This window comes from Copadichromis virginalis, linkage group LG5 (genome assembly GCF_057382275.1).
Source record: "Copadichromis virginalis isolate Kocher_CV1m ecotype Utaka linkage group LG5, C_Virginalis_male_GT1.1, whole genome shotgun sequence".
Lineage (NCBI taxonomy): Eukaryota > Metazoa > Chordata > Actinopteri > Cichliformes > Cichlidae > Copadichromis > Copadichromis virginalis.
Genome location: NC_140622.1, coordinates 7,693,312 through 7,720,050, shown reverse-complemented (window position 1 = coordinate 7,720,050; position 26,739 = coordinate 7,693,312). Strand labels below are relative to the sequence as shown.

At 44.1% G+C, this 26,739-nt stretch overlaps 1 protein-coding gene across 5 annotated transcripts in view; it reads right to left on the bottom strand.

Moving 5' to 3' along the window:
* The window catches only part of klhdc8a (kelch domain containing 8A), a 75,739-nt gene that overhangs the window by 15,743 nt on the left and 33,257 nt on the right, over window positions 1–26,739 (bottom strand). For 3 of the 5 annotated variants that reach the window (XM_085455693.1, XM_085455695.1, XM_085455691.1), the window contains 5 exons: window positions 19,738–19,768; window positions 19,444–19,642; window positions 18,948–19,158; window positions 10,009–10,173; window positions 9,712–9,930 (listed from right to left, as the gene is read on the bottom strand). In XM_085455693.1, coding sequence (XP_085311819.1) covers window positions 9,712–9,930; window positions 10,009–10,173; window positions 18,948–19,158; window positions 19,444–19,608 — 760 coding nt within the window. In that variant the 5' untranslated portion in view covers window positions 19,609–19,642; window positions 19,738–19,768. Of the gene's footprint in view, window positions 1–9,711; window positions 9,931–10,008; window positions 10,174–18,947; window positions 19,159–19,443; window positions 19,769–26,739 lie in introns of all 5 variants that reach the window. The other 2 variants (XM_085455692.1, XM_085455694.1) reach the window with 1 other exon arrangement.

Here is a 26,739-nt window from a genome sequence, read left to right as displayed (position 1 = left end):
GCGACTGACAAGGATAAGCAGAAGAGAATGCATGGGTGGAATTTGGGTGAACTGACACCTTAAATATTTTTTCTAAAACAAAAATGTGTCATTTTCAGGCAATTTTCTTGCCACAGCTTCGTTCTTTGCATTTCCTTTGTACTTGTTGCGTCTTGCCCACATTGCGACATTCGCTAACAGGCGTGTGTCTTAATACTGGCAATATGAAATGGAACAGTAATACAATATCACTGTGTGACAGCAGATTGCATGGTGTGTGTGTATGTGTGGAGAGATACTGCTGCAGATGGATGATAAAGCAATCTGTTTCTGGATCTTGTAATTTAAAGTGCTTCTCATCCCCAACCCTCCCTCAGCAGCTCATCTCCCATCTCATCTCCACCAAAATTAGATTGGAGAAACGGGGTATGGCTGTGTGTGTGTTCGTGTGTGTGTGTGTGTGCGTGCACGCACGTCTGCCTGGATCAGTATCAAGCGTTTGTGTGTGTTGGAAGTTATTTTATTTTCATCTTTCCTCTTCTGTCACACATAAAGCAAACTTTCTCCCCATTATCATACATTAACATTATCACGCCCATGTTCTGCTTTATTTGGCTTTCATTCGACCGATCCCAAAGTGTGACCACTTTTCCAGCTGTCTAAAATGACTTATTGATTTTTCTTCTCCCTTTTCTCCTTCCGGTCTCTTCTCAATTTGTTCACCTGTTACTCTGGGGTGCCTTTGCTGGATAGAGGGATAAGTCATGTCACTGTGTTTAGGGACATGGAGTGTGCACAGAATTAAGCAAGGAAAGAAACCAGCTATCTGCACGGTGAGGTTGATGTTAATCACTGCTTTGCAGAGGTGTGGACTCGAGTCACATGACTTGGACTCGAGTCAGACTCGAGTCATTAATTTTATGACTTTAGACTTGACTTGAAAAAATGTTCTAAGACTTGTGACTTGACTTGGACTTTTACACCAATGACTTGGGACTTGAATTGGACTTGAACCGGTTTACTTGAAAAGACTTGATATTTTACCCCAAATATAAAATTTAACATGCATATTATATAGAGATTGAAAATGTGAGGTCATTCACGGGTAGAACCGCAAAGGATTCTGGGAACTCGTGGCAAGCGGTACTAGCGCACGCAGGCTTTCAATTAAAATCAGTTATACAGCGATAAAAAGAAACACAAAAATGTCAAGAAGCTGTTGTATTATTAACTGCAATAGCCGGTCGCATGACAGCCACGGGAAGCCGACGGGTAAAGAGATCGGTTGTTATCGGATTACGTCGTTGAAGAGAAATTGTTTAAGCCATGTTTCCGAAGTAACAAAGACGCGACGAATGGCCTGGATTGCAGCCATTCAAAGACCAAATATAACGTCCCAGAACACTCCAGCTCACAGGTTAGTCTGCTCCAAGCATTTACACGAAGGTCAGTGTTTTTTAGTAGTTAATACGTCATTTTCATAACATAATTAGTGATATAGGTTACAAGCAAGTCTGGCTCTGAACAGAAATTGTCGCGCTATGCTCCTTTATTTATTGTGCATAAATAGTGAATTGTCCTGACACAATATTGCGTTTCGCTTCTGTTATTATGGTACATTGACAAAAACATATACTTTTATTCACAGGATAAAACAGGTTTTTTGTATCACTAATTGCCCAGTGCGATTACAGACTGCGGTAAAGTGAGCCGTCATTTGTGAGCCGCGGTCAAGCCAGCCGCCTCCTATCCGCGCGGTGATTACAGCATACAATATTATTGTCACTGCTACATTTCTGTAACGCTACCAGAAATTATTTCCACTACTAATTAATTACCGTTGAGCTCAAAGGTCCTATTAATAAACGGTTAAGGAATGTGTATTTATGACGACAATTTGTGAGACTGGTAAACTTATGATACGTACGATGGTCTTTCGTTCTACACGGTGCAGTTCAAGGTCCTGCACCCATCCGTCGGTAAACTGTACCTGGGCTTGTTGCAGTGACCTGAAGTTACTAAACTTCATGAGTGTATGCACTCACTCCAAGAACTGTATAATTATAAATATGCTAAGATGAGATAGCTGACTTCATCTAACTAGCAAATGTTGTCCAGGCTACGTTGGTGATACAGTTTTTTTTAATGTGTATGATATTTTTGTCATGCGATTTTAAAGCTGGTCCTACAACCACATCCAAGAATAACATGCAGCTTATCTCAGAACTGTCGGTGAAAACTATTCTTGGAGCTAGGTTTAATTGAGCTGCATTTTAAAGAGGTGCAATTTCACAATTTGTGTATATTTTCTAAGTTCACTATTTTGTCATGTGTTGAGAAAAACACAGATTTTAAAATTACATGGTCTAATATTTACATTTAGCATAACTGCAACATTATTTTTTCGTTTTTTTTTTTTTTTAAAGACTCGAAAGGACTTGAAATTCAAAGTTTCAGACTTGTGACTTGACTCGGACTTTTACACCAGTGACTTGAGACTCGACTCTGACTTGCCTGACATTACTTGAGACTTGACTTGAGACTTGAGGATAAAGACTTGAGACTTACTTGAGACTTGCAAAACAATGACTTGGTCCCACCTCTGCTGCTTTGTAAGAGAGCAGGGTCTAATTGAAGAGGGACGCAATTGCAAAAACGAGATAATGACTTTTATTTTTGGGTAGAAGACTTGATGAAACCTCTGAGTGCTATGAAAACATCCCTCACGTATCAAGCTGAAGTCAAGCGGTGCTCAGTCCTCCAGTCTTCATTGTGCTCTGTAGGAATTAGCATTTCTTTTCTTTTTTGAAAAGCAAAATAAAGACAGGAAATGAGAGTAGAAGGATGGATGGAAGGTAATGTTTGAATGCATTACATTTTTCAGTAATGCAGTAATGTAACAAGTTACTGTATCGAAGTAACTGAATTACATTACAGCTACCATTATTTTAATTGTGACACAGAGGTCCTCCAGAAATTAGCTGCAATCAGCTGATTTCAGTTTGTGTGCAGGGAGGACAAACAGCATGATAACACAAAGCTAACAAAGATCCCAGAAGAATGTTAAAGCTGAGCGAATACTAAATTGAGCCTAGGAGCCGGAACCTTCAAAGTCTGTGTGTTCTGCCTTCAACGGCTTTCACTGGTTTTCTGTAGACACTATAAAATATCCTATGTGTCCTCATTAGGATAGGGATTTGTGTTAGCGTTTGGGACTGTAGCATTGGGTTTATATTATTAACTCTTCATTATATGAGAGTGCAATGTGGAAATAAGTGAGTAGTGTAATGAATTACTTTAATAGACAGATACCGCCTGACTGTTAGTTGTCAGCTAGCAGTCAGCCACTGGGAGTCTGTCCTCTTATCTACTTTCCACTTTAAATACGTCGTTTCACTCAGTTGCAGACTAGAAAAGTTAGCTATAGATGGTTTACTCAGTATAATTCTAGAGTCTTTACCTAATATATATATAAAGCGCATTAAGGCCACTGTTTTGATTTGGAGCGATATAAATAAAACTGAATTGAATTTCATATTCTTTTGCTAGGTTTTGTTGTAAACCTCTTCACCGATTAAAATATAAAAACTTTGATTCAAGTTTTGAAAATGTAAAATAAATGGATAAAACTTTACAGTCAATTTGGGCATCATCATTTGCAGATCATCAAAACTATTTCCAGTAAACAGTTCTTCATTCATCCATTTCAATATAATCTAATAAATAGATGCAATTTAAAAGAAAATTAAATACACAGATGTGCAGACGTAGAGGTTAATTAATTCTGAGACAGGCTTTATGAAGGTGTTTCTTTGGACACTGGCTGCTTTGTAAAGGATTTTCAGTCCCGTTCTTGTATCTTAGAGGGGAATGTTTTTTTCAAGCTCTGTTTTAACCAACCATACAAATTAAAGTGTATTCAACCAGCGTTATTGTGATAGATATGCGTAGGACAGCTTTTTGGGCAGAGTTTGATTGAGCAAATAGAAACAACCTGTCATGGTCCTGGGTCGGTGACCCAGCGCTTTTAGTTATCATTTTCTAGTTTATGATGATGATGATGATTATTATTGTTTGAGTTCTGTGTGTTATATTTGGTCTGCCTTTGAGTCTGTGTCTCTGTCTATGGTGTCACCCCATCTGTTTGTGAATCTGTCTGTTTAGTTCAATGTCTTGTCTGGTTCCATGTATCTGAGTTTCCTGTTTTATTGTGAAGGTCCGTGTCGTATGTGAGTGTGATCAGTTTACGTTTCCCCTGTCCCGTCAGCCCAGATTCCTCCCAGCTGTGTTGCCCTCCTGTCTCTCATCCCCTGATTACTGGTGTGTGTATTTAAGCCCTGTGTGTTCTCCTGCCTGTTGCCGGTTCGTCTGTATTACTCAGTGTCAGTCTGTGTATCCACCGTGTCTTCTCCCTGTTGTTCATCGTCATCCTCCTCTGCTCGTTTTCATTCAGGTTTGTGCTCTGTAGTTTAGTTGTTTCCCAGTTTAGTTTAGTTCGAGCCCCGTTTGCTGTTTGTCCACATTCTTTTGTGTTCAATAAATCACCTTCACTCCTCTACGACTGCCTGCGACTGGATCCTCATTTATTCCACACGGCTCGCCTCGGCAGCCGTGACACAACCTCATGGTGCCTTTGCGAAAACGGGACATTAGAAGACTACCAAAAAATGCCATCCATACTATGTGAATTCTATAAATTTATGGTTTTCCTGATATTCAGTTTTTGTTGTTTCAGCTGAAACAGTCAATTTCTTTCAAGGAGGAGATTACATGCTCTCACAGTTACCACAAGATAAAAGAAAAAGAATGATATTCTTTTCAGCTGTGCGCTAAAAAAGGTTTCTCTGACTGAGTGACCTAAATAAACTAACCAGGCATGTTCTGGTTTGTCAGATTATTGCACCAAGTAAAAATTACTTCTATATATTTTTAAGTTACACTCTGTTAGAAATTCAAAATGATGTCACAAAGTTTGCAGATGTATTACCACAGTTTTAGTACACATTCTGGACTGTATACTTTTAAAAACAATAATGTAAAAATCGAAAATCTTTTGTGATTAATTTTATTAACGGACAAAACACATCAATGGCATTCACTAAGAAAGTTTCACAGACAGGCAGAGACGGGTCTTGCTGCTTGTCTGTAGAAGGCTATTTGAGCATTAAGAGGTGCCAATAATTCCAGTGCCAATGAAGAGCGGCAGCTGAACAACAAGCAGTATAATAAGAAAAGCAACAATCCCTCATTTAAAGTTTGTATAAAAAGTTTGTGAACATACATTGAAAACGATGTAACTTTCTGTCAGTGATTCCTGGAATACCGCTTACATGTGTTAAAATCACGGCTGGCACAGAGAGGGTTATTTGGTCTGGAGGTCGTTGTCCTTCTGTGGGGAGAGATGTTTGAGCGATCACCTAACGCGTGACAAAGGAATCCGCTGTAACGCTAATGACGGTCTGCACTCTCTTACCTGTCTGTAAAAGTTGGTTTGGGCATTAAAATCACTGCAGCAACTTTTGAGAGATGTGCAGAGCACGAAAGGAGAGTTAAGAAAAAATCCAAAGAAATTATATAGAAACTGTATATAAAAGGATCAGCTGTGGAGTTTTTCCACCTATAACTAAATAAATAAATCAATAAATACTGCAGGTTGGATCTATTAGCTGGACATGTACTCGTTGTTGGATTTGAAGTGTCCCTTTCACAGCGCAGTATTTTTGAACCAGAGCATGCAGGCATTACTGCATGCGTTTAAATTTCGATTTCACATTTTATATAAGTACATTAGCAGTGCAATGAAATCATTGTTTTATGCCTTCATGTTTAAAAACACAAGCCATCAATAATCACAGAATGCAAGAAATGACAGTGTGAAGATGAGAGTGCACGCAGGGTCATGTAAATGGAGACGAGTGTGGTCAAAAATATGAATTATGATACGTTCATATTTTCCAAGAGGCTCTGTTCAAAAGTCCAGCAGATACTCTCCTCAGGTCGCTGACATTTACAGACTGATGTTACTTTTGTGTGCGATATATATAAGTCTGGTGACAGTTTGGCAGTCAGAGTGACTGACGGAATAAATTATAGCGTTGGGATAAAACAAAGCAAAAATGCCTGATTGACAGAACTTTATTTCTATACTTTGTGTTTTAATAGAACAACAACAATTTGTTAAGCTAACAAAAGAAACTAATCAAAACCAAATGGATTTGCAGATTACATGGAGTAGTCTTGTGTGTGTGTGTGTGTGTGTGTGTGTGTGTGTGTGTGTGTGTGTGTGTGTACATATGATCTATATCCTGCATGTGCATGCAGCCGAATTTGTGTAGGTTCACCATTACAAACAGTTGTGTTTTAGAGCTGTCCATGGTGCTGAAATTCAAATAGTTTGAGTGCAATAAAAGTTTATGAAGGAAAAATGTGTTATTTCACGCTCCTGCCTGGACTTTTACGTGACTTGAAATTGATGTAAGTCTGTGTGTGCGTGTGTGTGTGTGCGTGTGTGTGTGTTTGGGTCTTTTTTAGAACCAGAAATTGGAATGGCACTATACTTAGGGGGCCCAACAGTCACTGTGGGGATCAAATGCCAGTTCTCATGAATTTGAAGGCATTTTTGAGGCCTAAAATATGGTTTTAGGGTTAGGTTACAAATAGGTTAGGGTTAAGCATTCATTTCTGGTGGTTAGGGTTAGGCTATAGAGCTGAGGAAAGCGTTTTGTCAATTCTTTGTCCTCACTAAGACATGAAAACGAGTGTGTGTGTCATTAAATAATAGAATGATGTGAACATTTTCTATCATCAAGTGATAGAAAAGAGGAGGTTATTTAAATTACAGCATTATGTGATGATCTTGTTTATTTCTTCTTCACTTTTTTCCTGCTGAGTGTTTTTGACAGCGAAAATCTCTGCTGTATGTGGGGAGGACAGTAAAGAGTGGAGCAGATAAACAGGAGATACTTTAAACACACACAAAAAGACTGGATGAGTTAGTAGAACTGCTGGTGTGAGCTAAAAGGGTAAAGACCGAAAATGTGTGACTTAACACTGTTTCAACTGTTCAGCTGAGATCCATCCACTTATGCTAACTAATTACAGTTAAGCTAAATCATTCATTTTTTGTGTGTTGCTCCTTCACCTGCACACTACTGAGTCTTTTAGCTTTTGAGCCCAATTGTGTGCCGTATGGAGGGTTGATAGCACTACCCTGGTGGGCGTACATTAACCTCTGGAGCCCTGGTGGCAATTCTATCAGTCAGTCAAAAAAGCAGGATGACTGGACTATAGTGCATATCGCCCAATCCTACTGTGTGTGTGTGTGTGTGTGTGTGTGTGTGTGTGTGTGTGTGTGTGTGTGTGTGTCTGTCTGAGACACCAGTTGCAGCTGACAGAACAGTAGTAAATGATGCTCTGGAATGACAACATATTGGTTTAAACATGACTATAGGAAGTAGCATGCTGGAAGTATTTCTTGGCAAACATTAGCTTGACACAGTGACTGCATGCAGGAGTCTTGCTGTCAAGCTGGAGTTAACAGATTTCTGATATAATGTTGTTCGTTAAGAAATATTTCCCCCAGTCATAGTCATTTTGACATTAGGTTCAATCAAACGTGAGATTTCACACATTTAGCTGTCAAATGTTTTTAGGTTAGAAAATTCTTTTATCCATTCTATATAACGCATAAGGGAAATGATAACGGAGGCAATGAAGGGACTTGAGGACAGATTGGAATTGCTATTTCAACACTGAACTTTTCATCAGGCTCTCAGAAGGAAAGCAAATATGTATAATTTGCAGAATGTTGAATTATTCTTTCACAACCTGATAAGTTTTGGATACAGAGCTGCATGTAAAAGAGTATGACGCATACTTGCCTTTGAACGCCTCAGATCTGTTTCATGTTTTGCTCTCTGTTCAGCTCTGAAGTTGAGCCCCGCTTAAGTTTAGTGAAAGATTCAAACTTGAGCTGGTGTGTTCTGGATGTGCAGTTCTAATACGATTATCTGTCCTGATATGCAATGAATCCTGATATGCATATGGCAAGAATTCTTTCTACTTTTACTACAGTGGGGCAAAAAAGTATTTAGTCAGCCACCGACTGTGCAAGTTCCCCCACTTAAAATGATGACAGAGGTCAGTAATTTGCACCAGAGGTACACTTCAACTGTGAGAGACAGAATGTGAAAAAAAAATCCATGAATTCACATGGTAGGATTTGTAAAGAATTTATTCGTAAATTAGGGTGGAAAATAAGTATTTGGTCACCTCAAACAAGGAAAATCTCTGGCTCTCACAGACCTGTAACGTCTTCTGTAAGAAGCTTTTCTGTCCCCCACTCGTTACCTGTATGAATGGCACCTGTTTGAACTCATCATCTGTATAAAAGACACCTGTCCACAGCCTCAAACAGTCAGACTCCAAACTCCGCCATGGCCAAGACCAAAGAGCTTTCGAAGGACACCAGGAAAAGTATTGTAGACCTGCACCAGACTGGGAAGAGTGAATCTACAATAGGCAAGCAGCTCGGTGTGAAAAAATCAACTGTGGGAGCAATCATCAGAAAATGGAAGACATACAAGACCACTGATAATCTCCCTCGATCTGGGGCTCCACGCAAGATCTCATCCCGTGGGGTCAAAATGATCATGAGAACGGTGAGCAAAGATCCCAGAACCACACGGGGGGACCTGGTGAATGACCTGCAGAGAGCTGGGACCAAAGTAACAAAGGTCACCATCAGTAACACACTACAACGGCAGGGAATCAAATCCCGCAGTGCCAGACGTGTTCCGCTGCTGAAGCCAGTGCATGTCCAGGCCCGTCTGAAGTTTGCCAGAGAGCACATGGATGATACAGCAGAGGATTGGGAGAATGTCATGTGGTCAGATGAAACCAAAGTAGAACTTTTTGGTATAAACTCAACTCGTCGTGTTTGGAGGAAGAAGAATACTGAGTTGCATCCCAAGAACACCATACCTACTGTGAAGCATGGGGGTGGAAACATCATGCTATGGGGCTGTTTTTCTGCCAAGGGGACAGGACGACTGATCCGTGTTAAGGACAGAATGAATGGGGCCATGTATCGTGAGATTTTGAGCCAAAACCTCCTTCCATCAGTGAGAACTTTGAAGATGAAACGAGGCTGGGTCTTCCAACATGACAATGATCCAAAACACACCGCCCGGGCAACAAAGGAGTGGCTCCGTAAGAAGCATTTGAAAGTCCTGGAGTGGCCTAGCCAGTCTCCAGACCTCAACCCCATAGAAAATCTGTGGCGGGAGTTGAAAGTCCGTGTTGCTCGGCGACAGCCCCAAAACATCACTGCTCTCGAGAAGATCTGCATGGAGGAATGGGCCAAAATACCAGCTACTGTGTGTGCAAACCTGGTAAAGACCTATAGTAAACGTTTGACCTCTGTTATTGCCAACAAAGGTTATGTTACAAAGTATTGAGTTGTATTTTTGTTATTGACCAAATACTTATTTTCCACCCTGATTTACAAATAAATTCTTTACAAATCCTACCATGTGAATTCATGGATTTTTTTTTCACATTCTGTCTCTCACAGTTGAAGTGTACCTCTGGTGCAAATTACTGACCTCTGTCATCATTTTAGGTGGGGGAACTTGCACAATCGGTGGCTGACTAAATACTTTTTTGCCCCACTGTACATGTGAAAAACAAATTAAAAACTAGCATACAGATTAAAATCATTAAGCGCTGTACCTTGGTTGGTGTCAAAAATATTGACGTTCTTGGTGAACTTGGAGCTTTGGTGTCCCCCGCCCTGCCGCAGTCCTCCTAACAGGCACAGCCTGCCAGCTGGGTCCCATATCACACCCCCATAGGAACGTTTGCATGGCATCATGGGTAGCGTAGTCCAAGATCGCGTCTCTGTGTCGTACACCTCAAAGGCCTTTAACGGTCGCTTACACTGACGGCCACCTTAAGGGTAAAAAAAAGGTTGTCTACTAGAGTGACAAATAAAGTGCAGACATAATAGCTGTGCTCGTGTGTTAGTACCTGCCACATAGAGCTTATTGCCAAGCAGATGTGTGTTAGCATCGTAGCGTGGGGTCGGCATGGAAGGAAGTAGCGCCCACACGTCCTTTCGAAGGTCATACTGCTGCAGGATACTACGGGGAAGCAGGTCTGCACACATTCCCCCAAGAGCCAGAGCACGGCCATCTAGACACATGCACAGAGACAGGACATTTCAGACATTATATCACGATGATTACAAAAGTGGAGCTACACTTCTCCACCGCATCCTAGCTGATGGAAACAACTTGTGGGCACTTCATGAAGTGCTAAAAAATCTGCTCATCCACAGGCAGACACGGATGAGAAGTTAGCTTGTGACAAGGCAAGAAAATCTGACAGACGAAGGACAGAAAGTACAGCAGTAGAATAAAAATGCAAGAGTCCACGTCTGGCACTTTGGCATGACACCCCAAGCATAAGAATCGAAAGCGAAGGCGAGTGTCGAAGCGTGAGAAAAGCAGCATTAATCGTCAAAATGAAGAGGAAAAGAGCTGCAGGGAAGCAATCTGCATTTTTAGTCAAGTGTTTCTTTACAAAGCCACTTGACTTCAGATTCTAACCTCAATGCATCTGCATTAGTGACAAGAGGGGAAGAAAGTTTGCAAAAACACTTTATATTCATTTGGGGAAAAGAATGTCTCATTACCACAAGTTCATTATTAAATATCCAGAAAATAACGATCCCACAAACGTCAATAAAAATGGCATCATTTAGTCAATGTGGTGGCTGACGCTCCATTCAGAAATACCAGATTTGTTTTAATTTGCTATTATTGATTATTTTGTCAGACGATCTGTCTCTTTTTCAGCTGCTCGGGATGAGCTGGGGGATGAAAGTGCGAGCAAAGGGCAGAGGATCGAAAAGTGGTCAGGGAGATAGAGGGAGCACAATGGAGCCCATACACAGCCAATAAGTCTATGTGTATACAGCATCTATCTGCGTTCCCTCGGACACTGACAGATGCACCGGAGTCATAGAGAAGCTCCCTGAGAAGACCGGTCATACTAGCTGCAAAATGTAGGAATAAATCAGAGCCCCCAAATATCGCTCCAATGACTTCAGACAGCAACACAGAGCCGACTTTTTGGTAAAAATTAAAGTGCACCCAAGTGTTGTTCTGAAGTTCACACTGGAGAGCAGCTACTCTGATTATCTTCTTCACACTTTGCACAGTTAATTCTTGATGGATGCATCTTGTTTGTTTTTATTGCTCTCATTTTTAGGCACATAAAATTAGCCATAACTCTTTTATTTCCTATGAAATTTCAGAGTTTGAACTACACATGGGCACAGAAAATGTATGGTTTTAATTTTGACTAAAGTTATTCTCCACTGATGACAATAGATAACGTGACAATTGGGAGATTAACAAGGTGACAGATAGCTATTGTATAACTGAGCTCAGGGTGGCAATCATACATATGGACCTGGCATATGTGTGACTCACTCAACACCAGGAATAATACCAAGCAAGCACCACACATTGATGGAAATAGTTTTTCTGTCCTTTATTTACCCCAAATTACTCATTGAAAACTGGGTTGTTTAGTCTGAATAACGCTATAAATAACGGCCTACATTAGACATCAGTTTAGACCATATATAACTCAATACAGCCATAAAACAATCACCTCCAGCCAAAACCTATTCAAAAGATAACTTCACCAAACTGTGACTGATTCCCATTCATGCACTTAGCAACTTTGATATGTTTCCTTGATTGGCTGATGATGACCAGTGCACATTACAAAGGCTAAAATTGGGTTAAATTTGTCTTAAATGGAACGTTGAGTGGTTATTTTAGCCATTGTTTCAAAAATATAACTGTATCTTTCTTTGTTTCACTTAACATGATTAATTTTTTGCCCACATGCTAATGCATTCATATTTTCTGTGAAACAGCTGTGATCAGACAGCCGCACGTGAGTGATGTTTCTCACGGGTTTGTGTTTCATTGTATGTTTCAGGGAGAGCGTATTTGTCCTGAGCTGAGCCTCTGGACATCCATCATCCAAACACTGATGATATTCATTCAGACCTGCAGTCGACTTAAAATTGCCAGTTAACCTAACGTGCATATCTTTGGACATGCATGTGCGAGGAAGCCAGAGTACCCGCAGAGAACTCATGCAAACTGTGAAGCCCCAGCCGGCTTTGCTGTTAAGCAAAAGTTCTAATTACTGTGGTGTCCAGCCTGTGGGTAATAAAACTGTACCCACGTGGTACCGGAGTCAGATTTGAGTAGTCTGCAGAGTTTCTGGAGGTGGCAATGTGAGTGTGAATGGTTATCTGTCTCCCTCTGTGTACACTCTGAAGGAACAGTCTCATGTCCCCAGGGATTAGCTGGGCTGAAACCCTCCAGCTATCACGAATGTCTTAAACAAACACTGTCATGGTCCTGGGCCATGTGGGCCCAGTATTCTTAGTTTCTTGTATTTTTGTATTTCGTTCCCTGTTTAGGTTCTGTTTCCTGAGTTGCCCTGTTATGTTGTTCCCTGTGTGCTTTCCCTTTGTGACTCTCACCCCCTGTGTGCCCCTCTATGTATTCATGAGCCCTTGTCCCCTTTCGTGTTTTATTCCATGTTTTCCCCAGCCTGTTATGTCTGTGTTCTCCCTGTGCTCTCTCCTCCTGTCTGAACCTCTGTGTACTTCCTGTTTGACTCTGCCCGTCTCCCGTCAGTGTTATGTTCACCCCGCCCTGTCTCGTTATGGTTATCTGTGTCAACTGTGTTCCCCGTGTGTTCCCACTTTCCTCGTTGACCCTCTGTGTATTTCTGTCTGCGTCTCCCTCTGTTCGGCGTCGCGTTCTCCCTCATGTTGTGTGTGTTCCTCCCTGTGTCTCTTGGCGAGCTTTGTATTTAGTTTTCCCAGTTTAGTTTTGTATTTCCTACGTTCTGCCTCTCCAGCATTAAAGCTGTGATTTTTTGAGTTCATCCCCGTGTCTGTGAGTTTTGCATTTTGGGTCCTCCTCCTGCCTGCCACACAACGAATCATGACAGAAGAACGCGACCACGAACTGGACCCAGCAGCTCACAACCCCTCCGCGGACCTCCAGGAAGACTTGGTCTACACGGTGGAATACCACTGTGAGGAATGGGCGACGCTGCCTAGAGGCGAATACCGGGAGACCGTAGCCGTCCGTCTTCAGCGGATGGTGTCCGGGCTCCCGTGGCTATTCGGCGCGCTGCGCCCCCACATCCGGGACTTTCTTGTGTCCGCCGTGGGCATCCGCCCGGGGCAGCTGTCCCAGAAAGAACCGGAAACGGTCAGGATCGGGACCATGGGGCTCACCACCGTTACGCCGCCTGTTCGCTTCTCATCGGCTTCTACATCTTCGCCACCGCCTGTCTACACTGCGTGGCGCACGGAGATGCCAGAGGCCAGCGACTTCGGTGAAGAGGAGCGGCAGCAGGTGTTACGGGCGTATCGGGAGGACGAGCTCCGTTGGAAGCCCTGGCTTATCACCGAGGAAGAGCTCTCGTCAGCTGTCCCACCACAGACCGACCACCCACCCTCGCCGCCGCGATCGGGCTACTCGTCTCCTGCTTCCTGCCTGGCACGGATGTGGTCTGAGGGCGAGGAGCCGGTCGCCACGGAAGGCCAGGCTGAGCCCACGGCCGCCCCTAAGAGGAAACGGCGTTCCCGCCGCTGTCGCGCACCGCCACGGCCCGTTCTGCCCTCCACTGAGCAACACGAGGTGGCTGTGGGGGGCGCGGATTCCGACCTCGAGGAGCGGCAGCGCGCCGTATGCGCGCAACTGGAGGAAGAGCTACGAGGGGAGCCATGGCTCGCTCCCCCCTACGATGAGGTTTTCCGCGGGACACGGCTAGCCCTTGGGGGCCCCCGGGGTTGCCTGGGACTCCCGCCTGCCACTCCGCTTACTACCGCCTCCTCAGCCGCTGCGACGCCTCAGGAGCCTCCATCTCCCACGTCTACGGGGCCCACGGCCAAAAGAAAACGGCGTTCGCGTCGTCACCGCATCGCCCGACGCTCGGAGGTGAGTGATCCTGTTCTGTCACCCCAAGTTTCCTCTGAGCGGACGGCATGTGAAGTAACTACAGACTTAGCCGGTGATATGGCTAGCAATGAGCTATTCACCAAGCCACAGGCTAGAGGCAGTCCTTCTCAGTCGATCATGACTGCTTCACTCAATCCTGCAGGGACCACAAAATCTACACATAGACTGAAAGAGGCTTCCACTGATTCTCAGGGTAATCGTGTGAGTAGTGGGGTGAAGGTGTTTCCTTTTGTGTCTTTTACCATGTCTGAGGTTCCATCCAAGTCTGAGCTATCTGTTTCTGAGCCTGACCTCAAGAACTGTGTTTTCTCACCTCCGGGGCCCTCTGAAGCCACAGTAAGCAAGGATATTGCAGAGTTGGCAAATCATGAATTAAAGTGTAACATGACTAGTGATCCTGTTTTCCCTGCTACTCTTGTGTTTAATGAACTGAAAACGGTGAATGCCGATCATGAACTCACTCTAACCTGTCAAGATGAAAACATAAATGCTGATCATGGTAACCTGGACTGTGTAACGTCACTATATGAATTCTGTCTTCCTGAAGGTCATACACAGGGTGATTCTGAACTGTTTTGCTCCAGCACCAGTACCTCCACTCAGGAGATGGAGGCTGAGATCAGGGTTAATGTGACACCGTTTTCTCCTGTCTCTGTGAACTCATCACTGGATAAGATTTTAGCCTTGAACAATGGTGTAACCACTCACTCTCAGCCTGAAGTGTCACCTGCTTCAGTTAATGGTTTACGTACCGTTTTACCTGTATCTGTCTCTCCACTCAATATAGTCATCACTCTGACGCCACAGATCACTGCGGGTGCAGGTTCCAACAAACACATCCATCCAACACACCACAGTCATGCTACCACGGTGACATTGGTTAGGTCCATACCTGTGTATTTACTGTTTTTTCAGGAGTTAGCTCCTGATGATCTAAGCCTTGTTTTTGTGGATCGAGTGGCAATTCTTGTTTTCCGTATGGTTGAACCAGCTCCTCTGAGCCGCACACTACCATCGGTCAAGTCCAACCAGCTTATGTTGGCCTCTCCTAGGATTACTGAGACTGGGCCAGTAACCTGTGAGCCACCTTGGACTGATGCAGACTCTGGGAACCTAATGATTGCTGGCTCAGAACTGGTGGTCCCTACCACTGTTCACTTCATGGTTTTTCGTGCCAAGATGTTAAGCCCTATAGACTGTTTTCTACCTGCTTTCTCTCTCTCTGGGTTTGTGCCTCAGCAGCCTGTGTTTCCTCAGCTCCTAGTCCAGCCAGGGGCCTACATAACTGTTTGTCCTGCAGCTGCTGTTGGACTCCCAGGTGTGCCTATCCGGCACCCTGCGGCGACACCACCGCTTCACGTCACGTTAGCTGGAGGGTCCGAGGGGCCCGTCCAGCCACCCGTCTCCGCTGGGGGGTCCGAGTGGCCCGTTCAGCCTCCTGTCTCCGCTGGAGGGTACAAGGGGCCCGTTCAGCCTCCTGTCTCCGCTGGAGGGTCCGAGGGGTCCGTTCAGCCTCGCGCCGCGTCAGCTGGAGGGCCCGAGGAGCCTGTCCAGCCGCCACCTGCGGCCGCCTCATCCTCGCCTGCTGCAGCTCCAGCCGGTGCTTCGCCTGCTGCAGCTCCAGCCTGTGCTTCGCCTGCTGCAGCTCCAGCCTGTGCTTCGCCTGCTGCAGCCTCAGAGTCTTCGTCCTCGTCTGGTCCTGCCTCGACTGGTCCTGTGCCCACCGGGCCATGGCCAGCACGCCTAACACTGGAGAGCCGCCGCTGCCTTCCGCGCGGCTGGCCTCCTGAACTGCTCCGTCATCTCCTTCGCCGCCGCCGCTGCCTTCCGCGCGGCCGGCCTCCTGAACTGCTCCGTCTCCTTCGCCCCTCCTGAACTGCTCCGTCGTCTCCTTCGCCGCCGCCGCTGCCTTCCGCGCGGCCGGCCTCCTGAACTGCTCCGTCGTCTCCTTCGCCGCCGCCGCTGCCTTCCGCGCGGTCGGCCCCCTGAACTGCTCCGTCGTCTCCTTCGTCGCCGCCGTTGCCTTCCGCGCGGCCGACCCCCTGAACTGTTTCCGTGTCGCCGCCGTTGCCGTCCGCACAGTCGGCCCCCTGAACTGTTCGGACTCTGGTGCTGCTGCCCTTTGGGTTGGCCCGCTGGACTGATTTCTGGACTGTCCCCTGTGCTTCTGGTGGTAGTTTTTGTTTTGGCCCTCCGTCCTGGGCCCCCGCCGCCCGCCCTGGGTTGTTTTCCGTTTGGTTTTTTCTGTGTTTGGGCTGTCTGGTGCCAGCCCTTAAGGGGGGGGGGGGGGGGGGGGGTGATGTCATGGTCCTGGGCCATGTGGGCCCAGTATTCTTAGTTTCTTGTATTTTTGTATTTCGTTCCCTGTTTAGGTTCTGTTTCCTGAGTTGCCCTGTTATGTTGTTCCCTGTGTGCTTTCCCTTTGTGACTCTCACCCCCTGTGTGCCCCTCTATGTATTCATGAGCCCTTGTCCCCTTTCGTGTTTTATTCCATGTTTTCCCCAGCCTGTTATGTCTGTGTTCTCCCCGTGCTCTCTCCTCCTGTCTGAACCTCTGTGTACTTCCTGTTTGACTCTGCCCGTCTCCCGTCAGTGTTATGTTCACCCCGCCCTGTCTCGTTATGGTTATCTGTGTCAACTGTGTTCCCCGTGTGTTCCCACTTTCCTCGTTAACCCTCTGTGTATTTCTGTCTGCGTCTCCCTCTGTTCGGCGTCGCGTTCTCCCTCATGTTGTGTGTGTTCCTCCCTGTGTCTCTTGGCGAGCTTTGTATTTAGTTTTCCCAGTTTAGTTTTGTATTTCCTACGTTCTGCCTCTCCAGCATTAAAGCTGTGATTTTTTGAGTTCATCCCCGTGTCTGTGAGTTTTGCATTTTGGGTCCTCCTCCTGCCTGCCACACAACGAATCATGACAAACACAGCTGAAAGCAAGACAAATGAGCAGCCCGCTCATGAGGTCCATCAGCAATTTGACCTATTAATGTATGTTTATATACAAGCTGTCAGAAAAGGTTTTAAATGGCTCTTTGGCACACACACACTTATACACCCCAACTAAGGATGAGGAGTATGTCTATGTCTGTAACAGATCTTATTAATGTTCCCTACTTCACTGTGAATGCTCACTACTTGTTTTTTTCTTTATTTCTTTTACAGTGTAGGTTTATACTAAGAAGATCAAAAGAGAATACAGAACAGTGAAAGCAGAGAGAAGAGTAAACAAACCTAAAAGCTCTTTTATATTATATTTCAGATTCTTCAAAGCAGCCGACTTTTGCTTTGAAAACATCTTTGCACACTCTTCAGTCTCATGAGGTCATCATGTGGAGCCTTTCCAACAGTCTCCAAGTTTTCTACATATGCTGAGCACTTACTGGTTGCTTTTCCTTCACTCTGGACTCATTAAACTCATTCTGAAATGTGTTGTTAGGGCAGTGGTTCTTAACCTTGTTGGAGGTACCGAACCCCACCAGTTTCATATGTGCATTCACTGAACCCCTCTTTAGTGAAAAATAAAATATGATATTTTTTTGAAATTCAAGACATAGATATGTTTTTTACTGGTGCACAAAATGAGCCATGCATGTCACGGCGGAGGCTCTGCCGAACCCCTGAGACTGACTCACCGAACCCCTAGGGTTCAATCGAACCCAGGTTAAGAACCACTGTGTTAGGGTTTCGAACACTTGTTTGTGGCAGCCAGGTGAGCTAAAGCTGCTGTTCATCACTATCCTACCTGTCCAAATGGCCCTGAGAGTATTTTGGTGATGAGTTTTGGTTATTGTAATGTTAAACCACATTGCTGCCTGGAATGCTGAATAAATCACCAGATGTGTCACCAGTGAAGGGCTATTTGCTGTACAATAACACTACCTAAGCAGAATACAACACATGAACACAGAAACATTAAGAAGCCAAAACTTCCAGGAGTTACTGTTAGCTTATCTGTCTAATGGTAGATCCGTAAGATAGCTTACCTGTTAACTGAAAACTATTAGGTGGTAACCTGATGAAACTGGTAAACATAAGGCCAGCTAGGGCTAAACTGTCATCAAAGCTAACAGTGGCCACTTTGAAAAACAGCAGCTAATCAAAAATATAATGTACGTTTTTACTTTCAGTATTTGGTTTGACTCTTTGTGCAGCAAAAGTTACAACTAAATTTTTCCAAGAACGCAGTGTGGCCTGGCAGCTTGGAGGAAATTTAAATGTGTTAAATGTGTTCAGAACACATTTAACTCCAGGATGGTGTTTGGTGGTATTCTTCACATGTCTGCTCTGCAGCTGAAATCAACAACACTTACAGATTTTCTGAGTGGGATGGTTTAGTATTCAAATGGCATCATTGTGTTATTACAGTTCTACAATATCAACAATTCCCATGGACTGTACATATTCTCACAAAGAGATATAACAGTACAATCCCGACGTATGAATCTTGATTTTTTTAAAATTGTTTGTTGTTTTTCCCTCAAAACTGCTGATTTCATTTCATTTCACAATCAGTCCTGATCAATAATACAACCTCTACTGCCAGTATGTAGTCACAACGTAGCTATGAGATGTTTACCAGTCACCATTAAACAGAATCCACAGAAGAACATGTTGGGTAATACAACACAAAATGACAAACAAGCAAAGCCAAAGACCTTTACAGAAGTCAAAATCTCTTAAAAGTATATGAAACTGAGGCCAAGTGCAAACTCTGGAGTAAAAGCTAGCATGTTGCAAGTCTACCATAACTATGAATAGTTGTTTGTAAGGGGGCAATTAAGGAGGAATATTCTAATTATTTTCAGTAACCATTACAAAGTAATTTTGCTTAAAATGCATAATAGAAACTTGCTATAGAAACAGAAACAGACGCAGTGTGTGGTGCATACAGTTTCTGTATAATCCATACCTTTCACTGTAATGGATACACCCATCAGTGCCTCCCGTAGAGCACTTCTCTTCCTCCACCTCCCCTCCTCTGTGTTATACATCTCCACCACCTTCAGAGGGCTCTGGTCCTCTCCCACTCCTCCCACCACCAGGATCTGCTTTCCCATAACTGCCACAGCTGCCCCAGCACGAGGAGTGGGCATAGGGGGCAAGCTTATCCACCGGTCCCCCTGAAAATTGCGAGGAGGAAGACACGTCAGCTGTCAAAGAACTGGGTTGTATTTAACTTTTTAAATTAGAGTTCTGTGTTCAGATAAAGTCCATGGCTCCTTTAGTTCAGGGTACATACACATCAAACAGATTCAATGCTTGCGTGTTTCTTATAAATTCATATCTGTTTCATTTCTAGCTTAAAAAAGTGTATTTGTGTCTTTAACGGACTGAAAGATTTTTATGTTTATTAATTCCTGCTCAGAAAACAGTAAACTATCAGCTCCGCTGTCCACATTGTTTACCTCTGGGGAGTAGAGCTCCAGGGATGGACATGGCCTTCCTGCAGCGTCACAGCCCCCCAGCATGTACATCTGCCCCCCCACTTCAGACAGAGTGTGATAGACACGGCCGCTGGGCAGTCGAGCCAGGCTCTGCCAGTGAAACTCTTGGGCACTGGGCACCGCCATGACATCGGCACCCAGTCGGAGACTCTCTGGGGAGCTGGGGAGCAGGTAGGCGGAGGCCCAGATCCAGAGAAGAGTTAAGGGCAGGATTATTCAGGGAACGCTGAGAAGATGAAAGGTGTGTTTCCTCACCTCTGGATGGTCTTCCACCTCACACTGGGCCCTGGAGCGGAGACAGCATCAGGCAAAAATGGTTTTAGTAATGCAACATAGCACAGCATAAAGATGGGAATCAGTGGCAGTGTTTAATGGTAGTGTACATGTAGCTTTCAGTTGAGTTACCAGAATGAATGTTTACAACAACATGTTAATTTTAGCGTCTAACATGTTAGACGCTATCTAAAATAAGTTAAGGCTTTCATGCAATCAGAGTCAGATCTGTTGTCATTGATGAACTGTACTTATCATGTTTTCATTTTTCTCACCCCAGTGGGGGAGTATGTAATCGATTCAGTTTGTTTGTCTCTCTGTCTCTGTTAGTGTCAGCAGTGCAGTCGTCCACAGTTTTCAAGAGAAAATAGATGCCAATAACAGCTTGAGTTTATTTAATTTTGCTAAAAAACCGGTCAGGTTCAAGGTCACACCAACTGTGAAAATCAGTAAAACTTTATATTACCCACAGTTCGTTATGGACCGTCATCAAACTTCACAGCAATACACAAGACCTTGGGGGACATGAATACCTCTGTTGGCTAAGCATCTGATCTTGTAATATATCATATGAAAGGGCATTGACAAAGATGTACAACACACTTAATATTTTTTTAAAATGACAACCTATGATGTCATATGATGTCACAACGACGCCATAAAGTTTTTTTATTTGATAAAACAAAGTTTAGTGAATGGAAAAAGAAAAAGATTGTTGTTTACATTAGATTAGTGACAAGAAGTTAAAGTCAAGACACACAATTTAAGCAAATGTTATGAGTTAAATTCATTCAGGGATATTTCTTGCAATAGAATTTTGACATTTTTCATAGATTTATTCTTCCTTCTGCTCCTCGGTTTGTGTGTACTGTGTTATACTTAGGCTGCAACAAAGAACGAAGTCACACTGCCAACTGAATAAAGATTTACAAAGATTTATTAAACTTTAATTATGATGTGAGGAAAAATGGATCACTTGTGCAAAGAAGTCCATGGATAAATTGGCAAATGTATTGCATGTGACATATGTGCAAAAATCAAATTAAGATAATTAGATCAGGAAGAACAAAACAGTCGTGCTATCATGTAGAGACGGTGCAAGCACCTTCACAGGGAGGAGTAAAGTTGCAGCAGGAGAGGAGATGGGGCCACGGCCTTAAAAGGAAGAATTTAAATAGCCATGCATCACCTGCATCACACATGAAACTCTTGTAAGACTAAGCGCACACACATAGCAAACCCTGCATTAAGGTCTGAAGCCGTAATAACTGACATAGTTTAGAGCAGGGATGTCAAACTCAAGTCCTTGAGGGCCGGTGTCCTGAAACTTTTCCATGTGTCCCTGCTGCAAGACACCTGAATAAAAGTAGGTCAATTCCAAGTCTCTACAGAACTTGACTGCATGCTGAGGTGGCAACCCCTAACCCTGCTCAAGTACATTTAAATAAATGTAAGTGTTTGAAAAATGTACTTTTATTGCACCATGTTCATTCACTCATGAGCTGCTGTAACATGAATCAAATGGCTGAATCTTGCTAATGACCTAATAATTTTATTCAGCTGTGTTGCAGCAGGGACTCACGTACAAGTTTCAGGACACCGACTCTTGAGGACTGGAGTTTGACACCCATGCACTAAACAAAGTCTGTTGATGGGAAGCAGAATTTGTGACCTGGAGTCACTTTAATGTGTTTGGCACCCGATTGTTTTTGTTTCAGTGTACTTTTTGCCTTTCAATTATCCTTTCCACTGAGATGGACCCAGCAGTAGGTGGAAGAGTTTGGTTCACCTTAGATGGATTCTAATGGATATAGGCGGTATGCCACTGCCCTGCCAGCTGGACTACATAATGTATATGTATATATGGCTGGTTTCAGTCATTATGCAAATGTACTGTTTATAAGATTGGGGAAACCTGCAGTCAGCTGAGACTGAAGAAGTCACTTGGATGAGTGACGAAACGTTTCTCCCACAAAAAGCTACGTCCAGATGAACAGAATCAACTTTTTGGAGATACATAATGTATAGTTTTGTCAATTATGGGAATCCCTCTGTTTAATGTTGTGGTCAATATTCAAATAGGAAGATTGTAACCTTCATTTAACTTTATTTTTTTAACCTATTAATGCTTTTTAAGGTTTTGCTGTTTTCACTGACACTTCCAAGTGCTTCCAAACACGTTATGATAAATACCTAAAAAGCACACTTTGCTGATAATATGCTCATCATAGGCTATTGTGAATAGAATTTTGAGCTGAAAAATTAATTTAATCCATTTTGCAACAAGGTTTAACATGACACAATGTGGAACAAGCTGTAAATACCTTCCATATGCACTATAACAAGGTGTTGATAATCAACTTAACTTGATTAATTAATGATGACCTCTGAGAGCCTATATAAAAGCACAAGTTATAATAGTTTGCTGATGTCTTTCCTTCTTGGCACTGTGCTTACACAGGCCTGAATGCTGTGGACTAACAATGAGAAGCATCTGCTGCTGCTCATTACTCTAGGAAGGGTTACAGGGCCATTACCAAACTATCTGAAGTCCATGATTGTATAGTGAAAAGGATTATTGTCTGAGGAAAACAACATTCCAAATAGTTGCCAGTCTGCCCTGGAGCCGATGTCCCAACAAATTCATCCTAAGGTCAGACCACTGAATGCTCAGAGAAACTGTCAAAAACTGAAAGATTGTCAGGTAGTGGTCAGGTCACCACGGGGTTTGCGTTTAAAAGGGAGACTGACCCACCTGTTCTCCGCTCAGACATTGGTTCCCTCATGTCAGGAGCTCTAGAACCCTTGCCACTGTCAGCCAGCGCGCGCCTCAGGTGCCATAAGTGTTATCCAGCTTTGTTCATTCTTCCATCCTGGTTCCACCGCTTCCAAAGCCATGATCAGTGCACCAGGAGTTAGCCTAACTTCCCTCTTGTCTGCCTGTGCCCAGGAATGGGCAGCGGCCCTTTACAATGCCAAGTCCCCAGCCTGCAATGATTATGCCCTGTTTGCGGAGGAGTTAAAGAAGACCTTCGATCCCCCTTGTAGTGAAGTGGAGGTGGAGTTGCAACTATATCATTTACGTCAGGGTAAGCAATCCATGTGTCACTTTTTCTCAGAGTTCCATATTGTAGCCACTACGTTAAACTGGGGCAATGCTGCTCTCCTTTCAATATTTATGGAGAGTTTGACCGATGACATCTGAGATAAGATGGCAGGACATGAGGCTTCCAAGACTCTTGATGAGCTTTGAAGATAGACCAACCAGTTATGTCACGACCTCGTACTTCTCTAGAACTCTTCCAGTTCCAGAGAGGTACAGCTCAGCCGCTTCACGCCTGGTTGACCATTTCATTCTGGCCACTTCAGTAGACGGCCACCTTCTCCAGTCCTACCCTATCTGGTTCCAGACCCAGCCGATTCGCAAGTCCATCAGGGACCACCAGGAGGAGCCAGATCCTGGGCTGGGGTACTCAGTGTCTACAGCAAAATGGATTCCACAGAACTCCCACTTCCGGAGTCCATTGATTTTTCTACCACAATCTCTCTGAGGTCGGGTGTAAAAAGGGATCCTCTAATCTACCCCCACATCGCTCCTACAACATGCCCATCGAGCTCCTCCCTGGAACGGTGAATCTCCACGTCTCTCTGCTCTTCATTCTCTTCACTCATCATCCCTTGTGTAGCCCCCTTGTGTTTTTCTCTGTGTGTCATTCTGTGAGTTTTGGTTTCAGGTTTTGTTTGTTACTAGTTTTCCCAGTTTAGGTCTATGTTTAGTTCTGTCCTCGCCACTCATACCATCAGCCTTTGCCTGCATTTTGGGTCCTCCTGCACTAACACAACATGGCTTGCCCCGCAAACCGTGACACACATTGGACCAGGAACTATTCCTACGTGCCCCCATTGGTTTTCAGCACCCTTTCGCTGGCCCCTGGTGGAATCCATTTGTGCTGCCCTGTCTGCCGAACCAGCACCTCCACACACCTCTGCAGGTTGGCTTTACATTCCCTCCAAATGTCGTCAGGAGGGCATGGTCTGAGCACACTCCTCCCTGCTTTTGGGCCATCTGGAACCCAACACGACCCTCCAACTTCTTTGATATGCCTTCTGGTGGATCTCTATGGGTTGGGCCATCCGTGAGTTCGTTTCTGCTTGTGACATCTGCGCCCGGGTCAGATCCTCCACCCAACATTCTGCTGGTGACCTTCAGCGCCTCCCTGTTCCCAGACATCCGTGGTCCCATGTTAATGATTTTGTCACTTCTATCTGTCTGTTAACAATCTCAACACCATCCTTACCCTTGTGGATTAATTCTACAAGGCGGTACATCTGGTCGCGTTATCCGCCCCCCCTTCTACGAAATGGACGGTCAAACTCTTTCTAGAACATGTCGTCTGGCTACATGGGTTCCCCAAGGACATCATCTCCGATATGGGGTCCCAATTCACCGCCAGGTTCTGGAAGGCCTCTTCCAGTCTCACATCTGGCTACCACCCTCAGAATAGGCAATATGGGCCAACCAACAATTGGGATGCTTTTGTGATGCTTCATCTCCACCTAATTGTCTCTTTGGCCATGTTATATACTTTCAGTGCTCAATATACCAAACAACATCGCTGTCAACATTTCCTGGACCATTCATTTCAACCACAGGACCGGGTCTGGCTCTCCACAAGACACCTGAATAGACATACCGAATCCAAGAAGCTCAATCCAATGTTTATTGGCCCATACGAGATCGCAGCCAGAGTCAGTCGGGTCATTTATCGGTTACATTTTTTATGAAGGTCCACTTGTCACAGCTTAAACAACACATTACGTCCCCGCTGGCACTACGGTCTCCAGCCCCCACCCATCCAGAATCATCAATTGGGGTTAAACTGTCCGTGGAATTCTGGACTCTTGTCGCCGGGGCCAGGTGGTTCAGTACTTGGTGGATTGGGCTGGCTATGACCAGGAGAAATCCTTGTCAGATGCCTGAACCCTCAACTGGCTCCTTTTGATGTGAAGGAGCAGCAGCTATACTCTGAGCCTCTCCCGGATAGCTGAACTCCTCACCCTATCTAAGGGAAAAGCCAGCCTTCGGAGGAAGCCCATTTCCGCCTCTTGTATCCATGATCTCGTTCTTTTGGTCACTACACACAGCTTGTGACTATAGGTGTGGGTAAGGATGTAAATTGAGAGCTTCGCTTTTACACTCAGCTGTCTCTTCACCACAACGGACCGGTACAGCATCCACTTCACTGCAGCCACAGCGCCAATCCGTCTACCAACCTCCTGTCACTCGTGAACAAGACTCCAAGATACTTAAACTCCTCCACTTGTTCCTAACCCAGAGTGCCCACTACCCTTTTCCACCCTTTTCATCTTAAGTTGTATTTATTAAAAAGAACCATCCACCTGTTCTTATCTTCTTACATAGTAAAAAATATTAATTGCTTGCTTGAGTCATCTTGTCATATAATGTACAAGCCAATGACACAAAATACCTTGCTTCCATGACAGACTTTTGCAGAACGGGGATAACTGACTACAAGTCACACACCTTTCCCTGCATCACTTTGCTCATGTGTAACTGTGAATTTAAATATCCACCTCTTACAGGTATCCTCAGATGAGCAGCAGCTGTAGTCTGAAGTGAGTCAGCATCTCTCATGTTTAACTTTCCTTCCTTGTCGTTGTGAAGCCAGGCCCTGCTGTTGTTTTTTCCTATGTCATCCCTCAGGAGCTTTCTCTTTCCTGCGTGTAACCCACTTCTCCTGCCTACACACAGTTTCCAGCGAGGAAAGGGGGAGGAAGTCTGTGACAGACGTGGGAGGAAGCTTTCCAGAATAAGCCCACGATGCACTGCAAGGCTAATTTTGACTACATCACAGAGTACATCACCTTAAACGCACTCTGTCTCACAGACCACAGATGGTTATTGCTCCCAAACTCAGGTGTTTGGAGGTCACACAAAGGCAACTGTTAAATTATCCAGCTGTGATTAAACACACTCTCTAAGCAGTTTATCCTTTAAAGCTTTACATCTCCTTTTAAAAACATGCCCCCTCACCTTGGAAAGGTACACTCTCCGCCTCTCTGTCCATTTTACTGGCAAGCTTTATCTGTCACACCTTTGATCACCTCACAAACAGAGACGATAAAGGACAAAGGGTGAAAATACAGAGGACCATCCTTCAAAATAAAATCTCCCACATTTTATTGTGCAGGGATATGTTGCCATAGCAACAGTTAGGCTTTTCTCAAGAGGTGCTGCTTTTGTTTTTTGGGGTTTGTTTTTTTAACGTCGTTTGCCTGTGATTGCTTATCGCTTGGTTTGCTGTTAATAATAGCTTATGAAAACGGATGAAAAACAAATAAAAGCGGTTGTGTTCCTATAGTCTGACCCCAGCGGGGGGCGAGGGGGATTTGCTAACAAGGCTGGGTAGTTTTCATCCAGCCCAGCTCACAGAGTGCATTAATTGCAATCTGTAACCAATTTGGTTTGCCATATCGTTTTTGTTTTTTTGTTTTTCAATTAACTGCTTGAACAGCTTGAGATCAACAGTAAGCCTACCAGCATCATCTGAAGTCATTTACAATCAGCATGCCTCCAACTTGAAACTTTTAATTAGGTTGCCTTCCTACTATCCCTCTGCTGTCACTGTGCAGGGACTCTAATCTGAATGTAAAACTAGTGAAACCTTCATTCGTTAAATGAAACATACTGAAATGCATTTTAATGAAAAATTGTGTCTTACGAGTCATTATTGTGTTATCAACCATCCATCCAAGTTTGAATGACAATGAACATAATTTGTGGCAAACAGGTTATCACGAAGGAGAAACATCTGAAGTCTCTCCGCTGGTCGTTCTGCTCATAGACCTCAGAAAAATGAATATGCAAATACTGAGATTGCAAAAGCTAACCTGAAGCCAAGGCATGGATCCAACTGCTAATAACATTTGATACAACAAATTAGAATACTTGAGATGACTAAA